This window comes from Dreissena polymorpha, chromosome 1, assembly GCF_020536995.1.
Source record: "Dreissena polymorpha isolate Duluth1 chromosome 1, UMN_Dpol_1.0, whole genome shotgun sequence".
NCBI lineage: Eukaryota > Metazoa > Mollusca > Bivalvia > Myida > Dreissenidae > Dreissena > Dreissena polymorpha.
Genome location: NC_068355.1, coordinates 826,568 through 847,602, shown reverse-complemented (window position 1 = coordinate 847,602; position 21,035 = coordinate 826,568). Strand labels below are relative to the sequence as shown.

General features: G+C 37.6%; 1 protein-coding gene across 8 annotated transcripts in view; it reads left to right on the top strand.

The window, feature by feature from the left end:
- LOC127868250 (gamma-tubulin complex component 6-like) overlaps nucleotides 1-21,035 on the top strand; it is a 66,453-nt gene that overhangs the window by 34,073 nt on the left and 11,345 nt on the right. For all 8 annotated transcript variants that reach the window (XR_008044045.1, XR_008044039.1, XR_008044052.1 and 5 more), the window contains 8 exons: nucleotides 2,052-2,220; nucleotides 3,379-3,578; nucleotides 6,990-7,137; nucleotides 8,309-9,011; nucleotides 10,917-11,006; nucleotides 14,057-14,213; nucleotides 16,564-16,705; nucleotides 17,382-17,576. Coding sequence is in view for 2 of the 8 variants with exons in the window: in XM_052409885.1 (XP_052265845.1) it covers nucleotides 2,052-2,220; nucleotides 3,379-3,578; nucleotides 6,990-7,137; nucleotides 8,309-9,011; nucleotides 10,917-11,006; nucleotides 14,057-14,213; nucleotides 16,564-16,705; nucleotides 17,382-17,576 (1,804 nt within the window). In the remaining 6 variants the exon portion in view is untranslated. The remainder of the gene's footprint in view (nucleotides 1-2,051; nucleotides 2,221-3,378; nucleotides 3,579-6,989; nucleotides 7,138-8,308; nucleotides 9,012-10,916; nucleotides 11,007-14,056; nucleotides 14,214-16,563; nucleotides 16,706-17,381; nucleotides 17,577-21,035) is intronic.

Below are 21,035 nucleotides of genomic sequence, written 5' to 3'. Positions count from 1 at the left end.
TGGTCCGGCAGGTTTAACAAGAATGTCGGTCCTGACGACCGGCAAAATGTGAAATGAATGCAAACAAATCTTTATTTTTATACGCCCGTATAAAATACGGGACGTATTATGTGAAACCCCTTGGCGGGCGGGCGGGCGGCGGGCGGGCGGCGGGCGGAAGGCATCACTTTGTCCGGACTCTAATTCAAATTGTATTCATCCGATCTTCACCAAACTTGGTCAGCAGTTGCATCTAGTTGATATCTAGGCCAAGTTCGAATATGGGTCATGCCGGGTCAAAAACTAGGTCATAGGGTCAATAAGTGCATTTTCAAAGGGGCCACTTTGTCCGGACTCTATTTCAAATTGTATTCATCCGATCTTCACCAAACTTGGTCAGCAGTTGCATCTAGTTGATATATAGGCCAAGTTCGAATATGGGTCATGCCGGGTCAAAAACTAGGTCATAGGGTCAATTAGTGCATTTTCAACGGCGCCACTTTTTTTTGCTTATTTCCAAAACAAATACATCAATCATCAGTGTATCATCTCCAATGGCACACGAATCGGGCGTATATTGCTCCGTCATGCGGCGCTCTTGTTTCAAAGTTGAGAATTCAAAGAGCAAACCCCTTACTACATCATGAAAATGAAATTGCTCATTGTTTTGATGTTTGCAATAACTTTGTTACGTACATTTACCAAATCCAACTGGTTACACAACACCTACTTCAAACTCAGTCGCAAAATCGGCAACTGCGTTCTAACAAAAAAGATTGACATATTTTTCGAGTAGATAAGGACATTAAAATATGAATTTCTTTATGAAGCATGGCTTTAAAAAGGTTGTTTATTAAATATAAACAATGTTCTAGTGATATCTTTATAACATGCACTCGTCATAGGTCTCCAAAAATGTTATCATTTTACATTGTACAGGTTAGTGTCTGTTAACCGCAATTTTATTTTTGATACTTCTTCTTACTTTAGTTTACGTTGTTATAATCCCTAACTTCAGAAAGGAGATTGATAAACTGTGTGACACTGAAGAAGATATGGAAATAGAAGAAGATTGTCCAGGCTATCATGACAAATTGATGAACACCAAACAACTGTTATCTTATTAGGATAAAGCACTGTGCCAGCAGTGGCTTGTTGAGCTAAATAAAGGGTTTATGTTAATGTACATCGTTCTGTTATTGTTGTTTTTGGTCCGGCTAAATTTTCTCCGGACCGACACATTTTCTGAAATGCCTGTCCGGATGACTGGCAGATTTTTTTCCAATTTCGCCAAGCCTGCGATGTGCTTTGTTTTTGCCGTAGTATACCTTTTCAAGTATTCTGATTGTAACTTTTCTCAACTTGAAGAACAAAATAATAACTAATCAATTCAGTCCTTGATTGACAAGATCTACCTGTAATTGTTTATTAAAAATTGTTTTATCCCCTGCCAGAGATGGAGGGATAAATAATTGTTTTCAATATAAAGTCTTGTTATGAGAAAACTAGACTTTATTTATGTTCATAAAGTGTAGTCTCAAATAAGCCTGTGCAGTTCACACAGGCTAATCGGGGGCAACACTTTCCGTTAAAATAGAACTTTTTGTTTAATGAATGTCTCTTCTTAGTGAAAATGCAGTCTAGACGGAAAGTGTCGTCCCTGATTAGCCTTTGCAGCCCGCACAGGCTAATACCAAACAACAGTTTATAAACTTGCATTTAACCTAGTTTATCTGGAGGGCTGTTTTAACCAGCCAAAAGAGGCATCAGGGAATAACCAAGGGCTGTTAGATAACTACAGATTTCTTAATACATTGCTCTCACTCATGTCTACTTGCCTTATGCAATATCAGGTAGGAGCTAGTGTGTCAGTATAGCCAGCTGAATAAGTAGGCGGCTTGTAGGGAGCAAAAGGCCCAGTGGGCGTACTGAGAAAACTGGGCTTAATGCATGTGCGTTGTGTTGTCCCAGATTAGTATCAATCACTTAAACATTTGCATTAAGTCCTCTTTTCCCAGAATTCAGCTCAAATATTGATTTAACACTTAACAGTAGACGATATGTGTTATCAGGGAGGAGCTAGTACGCCAGTACAGCCAGCTGAGTGAGGATGCGGCGCGCAGGGAGCAGAAGGCCCTCTGGAGGGTACGAAGGTCACGGCTTGATAGGGAGAGGACAGACTTCCTGCTAGAACAGGACGCCATGTGGGCCCAGGAGATGGAGAAATACAGGCTTGACCCGGTATGGAAATCTTGGCAGAATGGTGCTTGGGTTCAAGAAATGTTTTGTTAATGATATAATTATAAAATGGAAATATTAAAATTGTTTATTAAATTTTTGTTGTATAATAGCCTAACTAACAACATATTTATTGTTAATGCAATTGATGGCATTATGGTACATGTATTCACAGAATGTATGATTATTGTCCCCTACCGGTTTGACTGGAGGGGACCTATGGTTTGCGCTCTGTGCGTCTGTGAGTCTGTCACACTTTTCTGGATCCTGTGATAACTTTAAAAGTTCTTCATATTTTTTCATGAAACTTGAAACATGGATAGATGGCAATATGGACATTATGCACGTCATTTCAGTTTTTCCTACATCAAAAATTCTGGTTGCTATGGCAACAAATAGACTAGAAATACTGCTGAAAATGGTGGTTTTCTGGATAATTTATAAGTTCTAAATATTTTTTGATGAAACTTGCAACATGGATAGATGGCAATATGGACATTATGCACGTAATTTCATTTTGTTCCTACGTCAAAAATTGTGATTGCTATGGTAACCAAAATTTTTTTTTATTGAAAATGGTGGAATTTCTGACAATGGTGGAGCCGGTAAGGGACCATATTGCTTGACAATGGCCTTGTTCCTGCTATAATTGTACAAATTAAATTTGTTTATTTTTTGTGTGTATAAAACCTTATTTAACAACATATTTGAACATTTCAGTGATCACAAACAAATATGAAGGAAGAATCATATTTACTTAGATAACATATTTTTATTCGTGATTTTGACATTTGCATGTATCAGTCCTTCAGCAGTGGGACAAATGTACACATGAGTAATAACATCACTGCATTGTAATGTGAGCTGGTCTCTGAGAAATCAGGCTAAGTACGACAAGAATCGTTCCAGATAAGTCTCTGAGCAGTCTGTACAGGCTGATAAGGGACACTTTCTGCCTGGACTGGATTTTGTTGTTATGGATTTTTTTGTTGTAAAGAATATCCAGTCCAGGCAGAAAAGATCAGCGCAGAACAAACTAATCTGGGATGATATAATAGGCACATGCATTAAGTCTGCTTTTCCAGAGAACCGCTCAATTATATGTCATTTATGAAGCTTTGTTTCTGTTGCTCGGTTGTATTTTCATGTCCCATTTTGCAGTCATCTGCATCAGAAGTTGGACTCCCACCAGTCCGACCTGCTAGCCCAGTGCCACTGCCAAGGTGGGCAGAGCGTGGTATCCAAGGCAACACTATACAGGTCGTCGGGGAGGAGGAGAGTGGTGATACTGGTGTCCCCGGGGACCTGTTGGAGGCAACAGACGGGGATCTGCCTAACTGGGCCAGGAAAGGCCTCGAAAAGTAAGCTGCAGGTTTTACTTGAACATTTGTGTAAGCATTCACACATCAAATTAAAATTGGGTAATTACTTGTAAACATTTGCCTAACATTGATTTTTTGCTTAATTGTTTAACACTTCATTTTTTAGTTTCTATACATGATTGATTACAGTTAAAAAAGTATCCAATACAAATACTGCTATTGTATTAATACATTTTCTAAAATTGTGTATATGTTTATATTCATGCAAAAATGTGTTATGATTAAACAATCAAATTTTATAAGGGCATTTTATTTTGGCCACTAGTTGATTGTTTCTATAATCTTAATGCACCTGGACTTTATTTATCCCTTACAGTTTATTATCTCATTGACTTAATTTAAAGGATACAGCATAGTAAAAAGATCACACATGACACGTAAAATCTGCTTAATTTTATTCAAATATATATTTTTTTAGCTCTACTATTATATATGAAATATATATAGTGGAGCTATCCTACTCACCCCGGCATTTCCGTTAGCGTTAGCGTGCAAATGTTAAAGTTTTCGTACCACCCCAAATATTTCCTATGTCCCTTGACATATGTATTGCTTTCATATTTTGCATACTTCTTTACCAACATGACCCCAACCTATTAACAAGAGCAGACAACTGTATCAAGCATTTTGTAAGAATTATGGCCCTTTTCCCACTTAGAATATGCATATTATTGATAACTCTATGTTAAAGTTTGCGTACCACCCCAAATATTTCCTTTATCCCTTGGCATATTGCTTTCATATCTTGCAAAACTTCTTAACCAACATGACCCCAATCTATAAACAAGAGCAGACAACTGTATCAAGCATTTTGTAAGAATTATGTCCCTTTTTCACTTAGAATATGCATATTATTGATAACTCTATGTTAAAGTTTGCGTACCACCTCAAATATTTCCTATGTCCTTTAACATAGTGCTTTCATATTTTGCATATTTTTTTTACCAACATGACCCCAATGTATAAACAAGAGCAGACAACTGTTTCAAGCATTTTGACTGAATAATGGCCCCTTTTATACTTAGATAATTGAACATTTGGTTAAGTTTTGTGTTTTGGTCCATTTTACTCCTAAAGTATCAAAGCTATTGCTTTTTAGACTTGGAAAACTCGCTAACTATCGTAAGGGCAAGTTGCATAACTCTGGTTGGCTTTTTAATAGAATTATGGCCCTTTTTAGCTCACCTGTCACGAAGTGACATGGTGAGCTTATGTGACCGTGTGATGTCCGGCGTCCGTTGTGTGTGCGTGCGTGTGTGCGTGCGTGTGTCCATCAACAATTTGTTTGTGTAGACCGTAGAGGTCACAGTTTTCATCCAATCTTAATGAAATTTGGTCAGAATGTTTATCTTGATGAAATCTGGGTTGGGATTGTATTTGGGTCATCTGGGGTCAAAAACTAGGTCACTAGGTCAAATAATAGGAAAACCTTGTGTAGACAATAGAGGTCACAGTTTTTATCCAATCTTTATGAAATTTGGTCAGAATGTTTATCTTGACGAAATCTGGGTTGGGATTGTATTTGGGTCATCTGGGGTCAAAAACTATGTCACTAGGTCAAATAATAGAATAACCTTATGTAGACAATAGAAAAACCTTGTGTAAACAATAGAGGTCACAGTTTTCATTCAATCTTTATGAAATTTGGTCAGAATGTTTATCTTGATGAAATCTGGGTTGGGATTGTATTTGGGTCATCTGGGGTCAAAAACTAGGTCACTAGGTCAAATATTAGAAAAACCTTGTGTAGACAATAGAGGTCACAGAGTTCATCCAATCTTTATGAATTTGGTCAGAATGTTTATCTTGATGAAATCTGGGTTGGGATTGTATTTGGGTCATCTGGGGTCAAAAACTAGGTCACTAGGTCAAATAATTGAAAAACCTTGTGTAGGCAGTAGAGGTGACAGTTTTCATCCAATCTTTATAAAATTTGGTCAGAATGTTTATCTCGATGACATCTGGGTTGGGATTGTATTTGATTCATCTGGGGTCAAAAACTAGGTCACTAGGTCAAATCATAAAAAACCTTGTGTAGACAATAGAGGTCATAGTTTTCAAAAGATCTTAATGAAATATGGTCAGAATGTTTGTCTTGTTATCCCCCACCATAGGCGGAGGGATATTGTTGTGGCGTTGTCCGTCCTTCCGTCCGTCAGTCTTTCCATCCGTCCGTCTTTCCGTCCGTCCGGAGCCATATCTTAAAATTGCTTTGGCGGATTTCATTGAAACTTGGTATGAATATATATATGGATAAGAGGATGTTTCACGCCAAATGTCATTGTAAACCATCTGTTAATTACGGAGTTATGGCCCTTTGTATCTTGAAAAAATGCTTTTTTCTGTGTCAAATATAACCCTTTTGTGTCAAGAAGCATATTGGCGGGGATATCAATTCAACGAATTTGCTTGTTAAAATCAGGGTTGGGATTGAATTTGGGTCATCTATGGTCAAAACTAGGTCACTAGGTCAAAGTTTAAAAAAAACAACTTGTGTAGACAGTAGAGGTCACAGTTTTTATCCAATTTTTATGAAATTTGGCCAGAATGTTAATCTTGATGAAATCTGGGTTGGGATTGTATTTGGGTCATCTAGGGTCAAAAATTAGGTCACCGGGCTAATTCTAGTAAAGCCTTGTGTAGATGAAATATGTCACAATTTTCATCACGTCTTAATGAAATTTTGTCAGAATGTATTAATTATTGAAATCTGGCTTGGGATTGTATATGGGTCTGATAGAATTTAAGTTGATGTAGCAAGGTTAGTCAGGTGAGTGATTCAGGGCCATCATAGCCCTCTTGTTTGTCTTTGTAACTTTGAATATTTTGTTAAATTTTGTGCTTAATTCCACTTTACTTTTAAAGAATCAATGCTATTGCTTTCAAACTTCAAATACATTCTTACTATCATGATGTTACTGTACCTGGCAAGTTGAATTTGACCTTGACCTTTGAATGACATTGACTCTCAAGGTCAAATTAATAAATTTTGCTTAAATTGCCATAACTTCTTTATTTGTGATCACATTTGAATCATACTTTGACAAAACAACACTTACCTGACATACCACAATGGACTCCACCCAAACCATCCCCCACGCCCCACTCCAGAACCCCCCCCCCCCCCCCCCCCCCAATTTTTTTTTTTTTTAATTTCTTCTTTTTGAAATATCATCTCTTAAATGCCCACAACATACATTATACCCCCCTTTCCATGATTGCTTACGTTATACTGTCAAGCACTCGAATAGTCAAGCGCTTGTCCCCTGACAGCTCTTGTTTAATGTCATTATCAGTTCAAACTAGTAATTACATGATACTTGTATTCTAAATTAATTTTTCTGTAATTGTCTGAAAAGCAATTTGTAACATCTCTATAATTAATCACAGGTATGCCATAAGAAGCCCTTCTCCAACTAAAGGTTTACAGCTTCGTTCACCTTCACCTGTGATGGGCAAGAAAACAAGACGTAGTCTGAACACGTCCTTTCATGTGAGTGATGAGTCAGAGGAATCCATACAGAAACCCGCCATTCAGGTATTTGACCTCATATTTAGTTTCAGTTACTTAATATAACCTGTTCTGCTTGCTCAATTAGTAGAGGACTGGCCTTCATTTCCTAGAATTTCAGGTTTGATTCCCAGCCTAGCAACATACTTTAAAAGGGATCGGTCGTTTAATGAGCCCTGCTCTGGAAAAATGGAGTTCAATGCATGTGGGTAATGTGTTCCAAGATTAGCGTATGCAATCTGCATGGGCTTATCAGGGACAACACTTTCCTCTTTTATGGAACTTTTCCTTCAGAAGAAGTCTCTTTTTAGCAAAAATTCAGTTTAGGGGGAAAGTGTTGTCCCTGATAAGCCTGTGCGGACGACTTTAGGCACATGCACTAAACCCCGTTTTCCCAGAACGAGGCTTAATTGTTTTGTCCGGTCCTTCTCCCTCTGCCTCTTATTCTAGTAGGACAGTTGTCAGTTACTGGTCTTAGTGAAAAGTAGTGAGTGTGAATAGAGTGAATGATGGCTTTGATAAGAATGAAATACTGTTCAAAACAACAACAACAACCAAACATACAAACAACAACAAAGTTTTTTGCATTCCATTAATCAGATGCTTTGAATAAGTTTTTTTAAAGAAAATAAATGATTATGTTACAGTAATAGATGTGTTTGGTATATAAGGGAATGAAAGGGATTTGTTCACAGAGAGGGTAATTTTTTCAAGGGTGTCCATTAATGCCATAAATAGTTACAGATTAACCACGGAGCTGTATAGTGACAAGAATAGCATTTAAGAGGAGCTGTATAGTGACAAGAATAGCATTTAAGACTGACAAAAATTACTTTAAAAATGTCCCCAGCATAGCCAAAACCAGTGTCCTTTGGGGTTTAAGGATATTTCAGAAACAACTCTTCATTCTGGACTCGTATATATTGAGACAATTAATTCCATGTATTAGTGATTCACGTGTTGTAACAAAATTTAATGAAAAACAATGAAATGATTTAAAATTATTAAATCATTTTGTGTTTGTGACGCTTAACATATTTGTGAATTTTAAAATTATGGTTTTTCATAAACAAAGCTCCATGATTAGTAGTGATCTTTAATTTGTTAAATCTGTGTCAATAAACTGGAAAATTGTCTGTGAATAAGTCCCTTTGATCATCTTAATTGCTAGCTCCAGTGCTCATGGTTTCTCCTTCAGGTATTTACTCACATGCATGCATCAAAAGAATCCTCGGAAGAGACCACTTCTTCAAAACCAGCCACAAAAGCAGTCAGCAATCAACACGCTTCCAAGGAAACAGAACCAGAACCGGACGCTCGCCCGCACATCAAGTCAGTTGGTGACCAGCATATATCGCAGCAGAGTAGTGGGCAACCGGACATCCGGCCACACATCCGGTCTTTCGGGGACAGGCATGCAAACACCCGCTCTGATAAGCCGGAGTATGATGCCGTACCAAGAATGAAACTTGGAGTGATGCATTCTGGGACAGAGTCCCAGCCAATGGAATGGAAAATAAAGAAACAGAGTGTGTTTGGGCATGTGTCTCAGCTAAGTGAACAACATGACTTCTTCTTGCCAAAGTTAAAGAAATCAACAATGTTTTCAGCTTCAAAGGAATCTGATTGGAACGTGGATTATCATATCAAGCCAAAAATAAGGATTAACAGATTACAGACGGCCAATACAGAGTCTGTAGAAACAGACGATGTGCCGAGGAGAGCAATAAAAATGAGTGACAAGATGTCCGCCACGAAAGAGTCAGAGCATGTGGACCATGATGCAAAGCGTCTGAAGATTTTTAAGGAACGCAACATTCATGGTCACACAGCCGACTCCAGTGTACAGCAGCTTCTATATGTGGGCATGTTTGGCAAGACCTTGAAGGAAGTAGAACATGGTAAGCCATGTTCTGGAAACTTGGCTTAATGTATGCGCACAAAGTGTCATCCCAGATTAGCCTGTGAAGTTAAATCAGGCTAATCAGGGAGGACACTTTCCGCTTTCATGGAATGTTTTGGTTCAAAGGAAGTCCATGCAAATCTGGAGTCTGTTTCCTGGGCCTAGAACCAGTACTTGGTGTCTATATGGGAGATCGAAAGAACGCTCCCACAGCGGGGATCGAACCCGTGACCTCCTAGCGACCGGGAGGTCACGGGTTTGATCCCCGCTGTGGGAGCGTTCTTTCGATCTCCCATAAAGACACCAAGTACTGGTTCTAGGCCCAGGAAACGGACTCGAGAGCATTTCAAATAAGTAGGAACTACTTTCTATGCAATCGAGCTAAAATAAAAATGTTTAAACTAAATCCAGTTTAAGCGGAAAGTGTCGTTACTGATTAGACTGTGCTGATTGCACATGTTAATCTGGGAACACTTTATGCACATGCATAAAACACAGTTTTCCGCTTACAGCCTTACGTAGCTATGGCTTTAAGTTCAGGATATTTGGGTTAAGGTGATTGTTAGTAAAAATAGAAATAAGTTTTGATGGCGGTTTGGGCTGAAATTTTGTGGAGTTTTATTTTGTGAAAGGTAGTAACCATGCCGACCATGCATGGGATTGCATAATTATTTAAATTTGAATGAATTAATAAGTAAAATGTTGAAAACTTAGTTTTGTTGACATGTTTCTTGTCTTGATGTTGCTTTTGTCAGCAAAATTTTAAAATATCTAAAATAATTATTCAGGTATCCATATGTCCCTTTTTGTGGTTGGTAAAGTATACATACATGTTATTTTTGCATAATATATATTTTAACAAGGGCTGTTTGTAATACATGCATGCCCCCCATATGGGCTGTCCGTTGTAGTGGCAGCCATTGTGTGAATACGTTTTTTGTCACTGTGACCTTGACCTTTGACCTAGTGACCTGAAAATCAATAGGGGTCATCTGCGAGTCACGATCAATGTACCCATGAAGTTTCATGATTCTAGGCGTATGCAATGAAGTGTCATGATCCTAGGCAAAAGCGTTCTTGAGTTATCATTCGAAAATCATTTTACTATTTCGGGTCACCCTGACCTTGACCTTTGACCTTGTGACCTCAAAATCAATAGGGGTCATCTGCGAGTCATGATCAATCTACCTGTGAAGTTTCATGATCCTAGGCATATGCGTTCTTGAGTTATCATCCGAAAACCATTTTACTATTTCGGGTCACCGTGACCTTGACCTTTGATCTAGTGACCTCATAATCAATAGGGGTCATCTGCGAGTCATGATCAATCTACCAATGAAGTTTCATGATCCTAGGCGTATGCGTTCTTGAGTTATCATTCAAAAACCATTTTACTATTTCGGGTCACCTTGACCTTTGACCTAGTGACCTCAAAATCTATAGGGGTCATCTGCGAGTCATGATCAATGTACCTATGAAGTTTCATGATCCTAGGCCCAAAGCGTTCTTGAGTTATCGTCTCACAACCACCTGGTGGACGGACCGACAGACCGACCGACATGAGCAAAGCAATATATCCTCGTCTTCGAAGGGGGGCATAATTACAAGGAGTATTATTTTGTTATTATCGAACAAATAAATCAATATCACATTTTCCAGATAATTTGGTTTAAAACATAATAGTGAATATTCATAAACAATGGAGCATTTGAACAAAATGTAATCACATAAAGATATTTTTGTTAAGTTGCATTTGTCATTACAAATACTTTATATATTACAAAAAGCTGTTGTACAATAAAGTTTTATACCATCCAAAACTTGAGGTTTGCACAGCCACATATGTGAACAATTTTAACTGATAAAGTCGTGATAATAACAACTGGAGGTTTGTCTGTTGAAGGTCCAGAGGTGAAAGTTGTGCCCCCATTAGAGAAGATCGAGTGGCTTACAAGGGAGGTAACTCCATACCAGGACAACTTTAACTTCCTTGGTATGTGGTTTATAATTTCTTGCTATACTTGGTTTACGAGACTTATGCATTTTCAAAATCAGCTTATGTACCATGTAACTTCTACCTTCATTATAAATTACATATGTATATAGGAGATTATTATGCAAGAACAATTCAGTGAAATGTATTAAATTCGTTTGACAGGCACTAATACTGTTTTGGTGAGTTTGCTGTGCACAGGCTAATCAGGGACAACACTTTCTGCTTAAACTTAATTTTTGATAAGAAGACTTTCTTTGAACGAAAATTATCATATAAACGGAAAGTGTTGCCATTACTTAGCCTTAGCGGACTGCACAGGCTAATGAGAACATTCATCATGGAGGATGGATGGGTTGGCAGAAGGGCCGTCAGCACATTCATTGTTTCTACTCTCTAACTCATACATTTTTCACCAATCCTTATACATAAAATGGAAAAGTTTGATAACCAGCAGATTTGCACCATACACTTTAGAGTTAAATAATTGCCTTTTCTTTGTACCAAAATGTAAAATGTACTGTTTCTGCTCTCTATGTTGAACAGTTTTCAGCGAATCTTCACCAAACTTTCAGGAACTGTTTTCTGACATAAAATTGAGGCAAAATTAGATAAACAGCCTATTCTCCCCATGAGCTGTAGAGTTATGGAACTTAATAAAATGCACAATTGGTTGTTTCTCCAACTCCTATAATTTTTATGCCCCCCTTCGAAGAAGAGGGGGTATATTGCTTTGCTCATGTCGGTCGGTCGGTCGGTCGGTCCGTCCGTCCGTCCGTCCGTCCACCAGGTGGTTGTCATACGATAACTCAAGAACGCTTGGGCCTAGGATCATGAAACTTCAAAGGTACATTGATCATGACTTGCAGATGACCCCTATTGATTTTGAGGTCACTAGGTCAAAGGTCAAGGTCACGGTGACCCGAAATAGTAAAATGGTTTCCGGATGATAACTCAAGAACGCATACGCCTAGGATCATGAAACTTCATGGGTAGATTGATCATGACTCGCAGATGACCCCTATTGATTTTGAAGTGACTAGGTCAAAGGTCAAGGTCACGGTGACCCGAAATAGTAAAATGATTTTCGGATGATAATTCAAGAACGCATATGCCTAGGATCATGAAACTTTATAGGTAGATTGATCATGACTCGCAGATGACCCCTATTGATTTTCAGGTCACTAGGTCAAAGGTCAAGGTCATGGTGACCCAAAATAGTAAAATGATTTTCGGATGATAACTCAAGAACGCTTTTGCCTAGGATCATGACACTTCATAGGTACATTGATCGTGACTTGCAGATGACCCCTATTGATTTTCAGGTCACTAGGTCAAAGGTCAAGGTCACAGTGACAAAAGTTGTATTCACACAATGGCTGCCAGTACAATGGACAGCCCATATGGGGGTCATGCATGTTTTATTTAAACAAGATTTAAACAAGAGAGTACATGTAACTCACTTGAGATGAAGTAACATTAAGCAAGGGTTGTTAACGTATTTTGTGAAAAGAAATGGTTTGTTTTTTTGCATATATTAACAGCTTTAATAATAACTTGGTACAAGGTCACAGTGACAAAAAACGTATTCACACAATGGCTGCCACTACAACTGACAGCCCATATGGGGGGCATGCATGTTTTACAAACAGCCCTTGTTATATAAATCAAACTTAGTGGAAATGTTTGTTAACATAAAATGGACGTTATCAGCCAAATGGCGCTAGGCACTTTATAGTTATTGTCCTTTGTGTGTACCAAACGTGCAAAATTATTGGTTTCCTGTTTCTTAACTCATTCACTTTTCACCGAATCTTTACCATACTTTTCTGATATGTGTTCTATTTTTATGCCCCCCTTCGATGAAGAGGGATTATATTGTTTTGCTCATGTCGGTCGGTCGGTCAGTCCGTCCACCAGATGGTTTCCGGATGATAACTCAAGAACTCTTAGGCCTAGGATCATGAAATTTCATACGTAGATTGATCATGACTGGCAGATGACCCCTATTGATTTTCAGGTCACTAGGTCAAAGGTCAAGGTCACAGTGACTCAAAATAGTAAAATAGTTTCCGGATGATAACTCAATAATGCATTCGCCTAGGATCATGAAACTTCATAGGTACAAAGATCATGATTGGCAGATGACCCCTATTGAATTTCAGGTCACTAGATCAAAGGTCAAGGTCACAGTGACTAAACAGTAAAATGGTTTGCGGATAACTCAAGAATGCTTACGCCTAGGATCATTAAACTTCATAGGTACATTGATCATGACTGGCAGATGACCCCTATTGATTTTCAGGTCACTAGGTCAAAGGTCAAGGTCACAGTGACTCTAAACAGTAAAATGGTTTCCGGATGATAACTCAAGAATGCTTGCGCAGGATCATGAAACTTTATAGGAACATTGATCATGACTGGCAGATGACCACTAATGATTTTCAGGTAACTAGGTCAAGGTCACAGTGACTCGAAATAGTAAAATGGTTTCCGGATGATGACTCAAGAATGCATACGCCTAGGATCATGAAACTTCATAGATACATTGATCATCACTGGCAGATGACCCCTATTAATTTTCAGGTCACTAGGTCAAAGGTCAAGGTCACAGTGACTCGAAACAGTAAAATGGTTTCCTGATGATAACTCAAGAATAATTAGGCCTAGGATCATGAAACTTCATAGGTACATTTATCATGACTGGCAGATGACACCTATTGATTTTCAGGTTACTAGGTCAAAGGTCAAGGTCACAGTGACTCAAAAGAGTAAAATGGTTTCCTGATGATAACTCAAGAATAATTAGGCATAGGATCATGAAACTTCATAGGTACATTGACATGACTGGCAGATGACACCTATTGATTTTCAGGTCACTAGGTCAAAGTTCAAGGTCAGTGACAAAAAACTTATTCACACAATGGCTGCCAGTACAACTGACAGCCCATATTGGGGGCATGCATGTTTTACAAACAGCCCTTGTTTACTATGGGCATATGTCTGTCCATGACTTTGTTTAATACTGTGTTTGGTTTCTTAATTTTCAGGTAACCCTCCCCAGGTAAATTTGCTGTCTCACCTACCAGATGTGCAGTATGGTAGCTATGGCAACTACGTGGGTAATCATGGAGATATTGCTGGCTACCTGTACCTGCCTTTGTCTGCCATTCTAAGATGTTCAGTCACATCTGCTCTGGAAATGCAGTAAGTTTGATACCTTACATTTTAAATAAAACATGCAGATGCAATAAATTCTGACACATGTTAGAAAAAACATGTATTCATAGATCTTGACAAAACTTGGTCAAAATGTTTATGATGCCAATATCTAGGTTAAGTATGAATCAGGGTCATTTATAATTATGATAATTCATTAGGTCAAATCTCATTGAAACCTTATTACAGCTCTAGAAAACATGTTTATGACTCAAACTTGATGATACATAATCCTTATGTTTATTTTGACAATATAAAACTATGTTTTGATCTGGTTCAACTATGGTCTAAAACCATGTCGTCAGGTCAAGACATTAGGTGTAGTTTGAACCCTGGGGACAGCTTAAGGGCCATCATTTTCCTGTTGAATTTCTGTTATTTCTTATAGTTAGTTTATTTGTTAAATAAAATGTTGGTTTCAAATTTACCACTTGGCTAAAAATATTGTTTGATCAACAGAATGAGTGCTAGAAATTCTTTTTGAACTGAAGCAGTTGCATAATTTTATTATGCTCCCCCTAAAAATTTTAGGGGGAGCATAAAGTCGCTGCTTCGTCTGTCCGTCCGTGTGTCCGTCCGTCCGTGCACAATTTTTGTCCAGGCTATTTCTCAGCAATTAATGACCGGAATTCAACGAAACTTTATGGGAAGCTTCACTACCAAGAGGAGATGTGCATATTATCAGCTGGTTCTGGTCTGATGATTTTTCACAGAGTTATGGTCCTTTGAAATTTTCCATTAAATGTACATATAGTGCAATTCTTGTCCGGGCTATTTCTCAGCAACTAATGACCGGAATTCAATGAATCTTTATGGGAAGCTTCACTACCAAGAGGAGATGTGCATATTATCAGCGGGTTTTGGTCGGATGATTTTTCACAAATTTATGGCCCTTTGAAATTTTCTATAAAAAAATTCTTATCCCCCCCAACTACTGTGCCCTAAAGACGTTTCCTTTTATCTGAATATATAGTGCAATATTGTGACAAAAAAAAATGTGTGGAGCATCACCCGTCTCCCGACGGTTTCTTGTTATACATGTTGTAACAATGAAGATTGAGGCCTGTGATTTAATATACTAAAAGTAATACTTTCAAACTGACTACATGAAAGAACCATCTTATCAAATGGGCCAATGGCTAAAATAAGCACATTTAGTGAAAACAATTTGTATGAAGTACGTACACAGCTTGTTGTGAGAAAACTAAATGCATGTGCCTAAAGTTTTGTCCCAGATTTTTTAAAGTGGAAAGTGTTGTTCCTGATTAGCCTGTGCAGACTGCATAGACTCAACTCTCTGTGCAGACTGCATAGACTCAACTCTCTGTGCAGACTGCATCTCAACTCTCTGTGCAGACTGCATAGACTCAACTCACTGTGCAGACTGCATAGACTCAACTCTCTGTGCAGACTGCATCTCAACTCACTGTGTAGACTGCATAGACTCAATTCTCTGTGCAGACTGCATAGACTCAACTCTCTGTGCAGACTGCATAGACTCAACTCTCTGTGCAAACTGCATAGACTCAACTCTCTGTGCAGACTGCATAGACTCAACTCTCTGTGCAGACTGCATAGACTCAACTCCCTGTGCAGACTGCATAGACTCAACTCTCTGTGCAGACTGCATAGACTCAACTCTCTGTGCAGACTGCATAGACTCAACTCTCTGTGCAGACTGCATAGACTCAACTCTCTGTGCAGACTGCATAGACTCAACTCTCTGTGCAGACTGCATAGACTCAACTCTCTGTGCAGACTGCATCTCAACTCTCTGTGCAGACTGCATAAACTCAACTCTCTGTGCAGACTGCATAGACTCAACTCCCTGTGCAGACTGCATAGACTCAACCCTCTGTGCAGACTGCATAGACTCAACTCTCTGTGCAGACTGCATAGACTCAACTCCCTGTGCAGACTGCATAGACTCAACTCTCTGTGCAGACTGCATAGACTCAACTCTCTGTGCAGACTGCATAGACTCAACTCCCTGTGCAGACTGCATAGACTCAACTCTCTGTGAAGACTGCATAGACTCAACTCTCTGTGCAGACTGCATAGACTCAACTCCCTGTGCAGACTGCATAGACTCAACTCTCTGTGCAGACTGCATAGACTCAACTCTCTGTGCAGACTGCATAGGCTAATGAGGAACAACACTTTTCACTTGTATGCTTTTTTTCATGTAAAAAAAGTACTTTCTAAACGATAATTCAGTTTAGGCTGAAAGTGTCGTCCCAGAGAATTATGCTAATAAAATTATGCTAATAAAACTTTCTAAGCCAATATCTAGCACTGCAAAGCACTATTCCCAGAAAGCTGCTCGTATTGGTTTCAGGGTATCCCTGGTGAACAAGAGCCTGGTGGATTACTTCCTGTCAGATCTGCAGATCGAGGACCATTTCCTGGCCCTCAGACGCTACCTGTGTATGGGGGATGGAGACTTCTCAGAGATACTCTGTGATCTGCTCATGGAAAAGGTAGGTGTACAGTGTTTGTCAAGTCAAAGGTCGAGGTCATATGGGCTTGTATCACGACTTGTGAGTTCCGCATAATATCTGGAGAATTCTTAAGATCATATTAATTAGTACTCTGGTTAGTCTTGTCCCCTAATTATTTTCAGATCTCAAGATCTGTGGTCAAGATCACAGAGACAACTGTGCAACAAATTTTGGGGCATACACTTTTTACAAACATCCCATTTTTATATTAGAGGAAATTATAATATCATCAGAGTCTTTTACTTTAATCTTAGTTCCCTTATTGATTGGTCAGAATAAGTATATCTCTTCCTTTTTATGCCCCCGGATCGAATGATCGGGCATATTGTTTTTGGCCTGTCTGTTTGTCTGTCTGTCATTCTGTCCCAAAACTTTAACCTTGGTTAAAGTTTTGCAATAACTTTTGCAATATTGAAGATAGCAACTTTATATTTGGCATGCATGTGTATCTCATGGAGCTGCACATTTTGAAAGGTGAAAGGTCAAGGTCATCCTTCAAGGTCAAAAGTAAAAAAATACAATCCAAGGGAAGTAATAAGCTTTAAAAGGCAGATAATATCTAAGCCTGCAAAATGATACATTGAAATATTATTTCAAAGCGGCACAATAGGGGGCATTGTGTTTCTGACAAACACATCTCTTGTTTTTATTTCAGCTTGGGACCAACCCCAGACCAAGGGACCTTATCAACCCTATGTTTCTTAACAACTGTCTGAACAAGGCAGTCAGACTGTCGGTGAATGCTGAGGACAAGTATGCTGACAATGTGAGCTTCATTCTCAAATACCTGCCCCGGGTCATGGAACAAACCGCACCCGACGTGTTTGATTGTATTCAGCTTCACTATGAGGTATGCTTCTTAATATACCATCGGCTAAAACACGGTATTGGTGCTGAAAGTAGTCTCACTTACTAAAAAAAAATGAAATTGTAGATACAGCATTTCCTTGGTGTTATTTTTAAAGCTCAAGGTATCCCCTACTCAAATCAAGTTGAATTTTATTTGATCATGCATGCATTATTTTTTTATCTAACATTTTCATCCTATGGTATAATACAAGTTACAGACACTACACTAGTCATATAACATGCAAGAAAAACATAGCAGAACTTCAAAACTTCAGATATTTTCACTTTAACATCAACTGCAGGTTATAAACTGTTGAAATAAAGCAAAAAACCAAAAGTGATTACTATCTTAACAAAAAAATCAAAGCATTAATTAATCAGGTATCAGACCAAAAGAGAACCAAGCAAGAAACTTTTCTATAACTTTTATTATAGACCCACAAGATAGCTAATTAGGCATTTGTCTGAAACCAGGAAGTATATTCAAACAAAATAAATCGAAACGAAATTGGTTTGAAAAAGCATAAGTTTTCATAAAAGGTAGAATTGCATGCTCATAGGTTTGGTTACAGACACTACCAAAATATATGATTCCAAAAACAGTTGCAGAATGGCATAAAGCATTAAAAAATGCACTATAAAAGCAAGTTTACATAAAAACAGTGACTTGAACATTATATAAAATAATTTTTGATCTGTTAGAATTTTAGTTAAAACACATTTTTTGTGTACATGATCTGAGTTGGTTACAGACACTACACATGGGGTAACAATAGCTGTCCAGGAGACGTGTAGCTTGACAATTCTCAGTGCTGGGCACATACAAGTCAAAGAAGACTAATCTGACATTATGAGTTTGGCATCTCATATGAATTGGCACACCTGTATAGAGTTACAAATTAATATAATCTAGAATTTCATTATGCAGCAATAAGCATTACCAAATAATGTGCGGAAAACTTTCCAAACATTTCAGTGTAAACAAAAATGTAATTTTGCAAGCAGCAAATTAGTGATGTATTTATAACCCTTTGTTACTCTAGCTATCAAGATAATCACAGAGAAGTTTAAGCTTTAAGTAATGTTTGCCCTGAATTTGAATTTGCGAAGTCCACTTTCAATAATATCTCTGGATCTTGTGCCCTATAAACAAGATGACATCTATTGATTCCTGTAGTCCTCTCTTCCAGGCCAAATTTGCTTAACATACAAAATAAATGTATTTCAATCTGATTTCTGTTCCAAAGCAAACACTAAAATGTCCTTTGATTCCATTCTTTTGCTCTAGCCTAGCAGCTACGAAGGCATCTTAGTTGTATTTTAGCTTCTCATATTTTCGTTTGTTCTCCCAATGCTTAACCTTCATGCAGCCAAACCTAGTCTTATTTTATCTTTTCTTTTTTGCTTGATTTATCTTTGCTTCCTGAAACAAGAACGGAAACAAAATTCATTTTCCTTTCTTCAAAGTTTCTGCTACTAATTAAAGTATAAGAATGTAAATTTATATACATGTAGTGTATTTAGCATACAGTGCGCATGTCTTCTTTGATCCATTCATAAGCAAAGGAAATGATTAAATGCAGCCATTTGGATCAAAGTAAAAAACAGAAGTTACTTCAGAATTGGTTAAAACTCATCTCTTTAGCTTTAAAAATGATTTCATATGCTCTTTGATAGCATGAACAATAATAAGTTAAATGTGTAGGCATTGTAGAGTCTGTAACCATATGACCATCAAAACAAACTGTTTGATATTGTGTCTGATCTCAGTAAATTCTCAAATGGTTTTGTTTGGATTTACTGTTCTCATGATATTTAATGCAAAAAACTATGTTTCCAATTGCATATTCTAGGAGATAATAGAAAAAATGCCAGTTTATAGAAAGCTACACTATAAAGACAATTTATTTACATTATTATGATAAATATTTCAAATTCAAACAGAAAATGTCTAAATAATGCACTTTAGACATCAGCAATGTAATACAAAATACAATTTTGTTTCATTTTACTCACATATAACAAAAAAGGTTTAAGGCTTACAGAACGAAGTTAGTGGTTACAGACACTACAAATTTAAGCGTAGCATAATCAAAATGGTAGTTACATACCTGAGTCATTACAAGAGGTTTGTTCTTGTCTTCTCTCCATATTAAAGGGTTGTATCATCGTTAAGAACACAGACATATTTAGATAAATCATTTTAGAAAAAGAAAATCAGGTTATATTGTTCCTAAATAAATTGTTCATAAAATAATTCCACAAGAATGCTTACAATATTTCATCCCAAGAGGTCTTGCATTACCTTTTTTTGCACATTAATCTATTGCACAATGTATGATGTAACATTCCAACATAAAAGATGGAACTTTCTCATGAGTAAAACAAATTATTTATGAGAAATAGAACAGGGATTTTTTTCCTTCATTTTTTACACATTTTTGTAGTGTCTGTAACTTTTTCTAAGTAGTATTTTTATGTCCCCCACTAATAGTAGTGGGGGACATATTGTTTTTGCCCTATCTGTCTGTTGGTCTGTTGGTCCGTTGGTCTGTTGGTCTGTTTGCGACAACTTTAACATTTTGCAATAACTTTTGCTATATTGAAGATAGCAACTTCATATTTGGCATGCATATGTATCTCATGAAGCTGCACATTTTGAGTGGTGAAAGGTCAAGGTCAAGGTCATCCTTCAAGGTCAGAGGTCAAATATATGTGGCCAAAGTCGCTCATTTTATGAATACTTTTGCAATATTGAAGATAGCAACTTGATATTTGGCATGCATGTGTATCTCATGGAGCTGCACATTTTGAGTGGTGAAAGGTCAAGGTCAAGGTCATCCTTCAAGGTCAGAGGTCAAATATATGTGGCCCAAATCGCTTATTTTATAAATACTTTTGCAATATTGAAGATAGCAACTTGATATTTGGCATGCATATGCATCTCATGGAGCTGCACATTTTGAGTGGTGAAAGGTCAAGGTCAAGGTCATCCTTCAAGGTCAGAGGTCAAATATATGTGGCCCAAATCGCTTATTTTATTAATTCTTTTGCAATATTGAAGATAGCAACTTGATATTTGGCATGCACATGTATCTCATGGAGCTGCACATTTTGAGTGGTGAAAGGTCAAGGTCATCCTTCACAAGGTCAAGGTCATCCTTCAAGGTAAACATCATATAGGGGGACATTGTGTTTCACAAACGCATCTTGTTTCAATAATGATAATATTTTAGCAAGGCAAATTTCAGCCAACTTAGACATGACATGAATACACATTAGCAAATGTAGTATTTATATAATTTTACATGGAAAAACTTCTAAACTATTGCCACATAAAACTTTCAATGGTTACAGACACTACAGAATTTTAAATAAAAAGATTTACCAATGAACTATCATTATTGCTAAAACCCCGGCTTATCTAGTAGTTTGAATGGGTTTTGTACTTATCCTTATA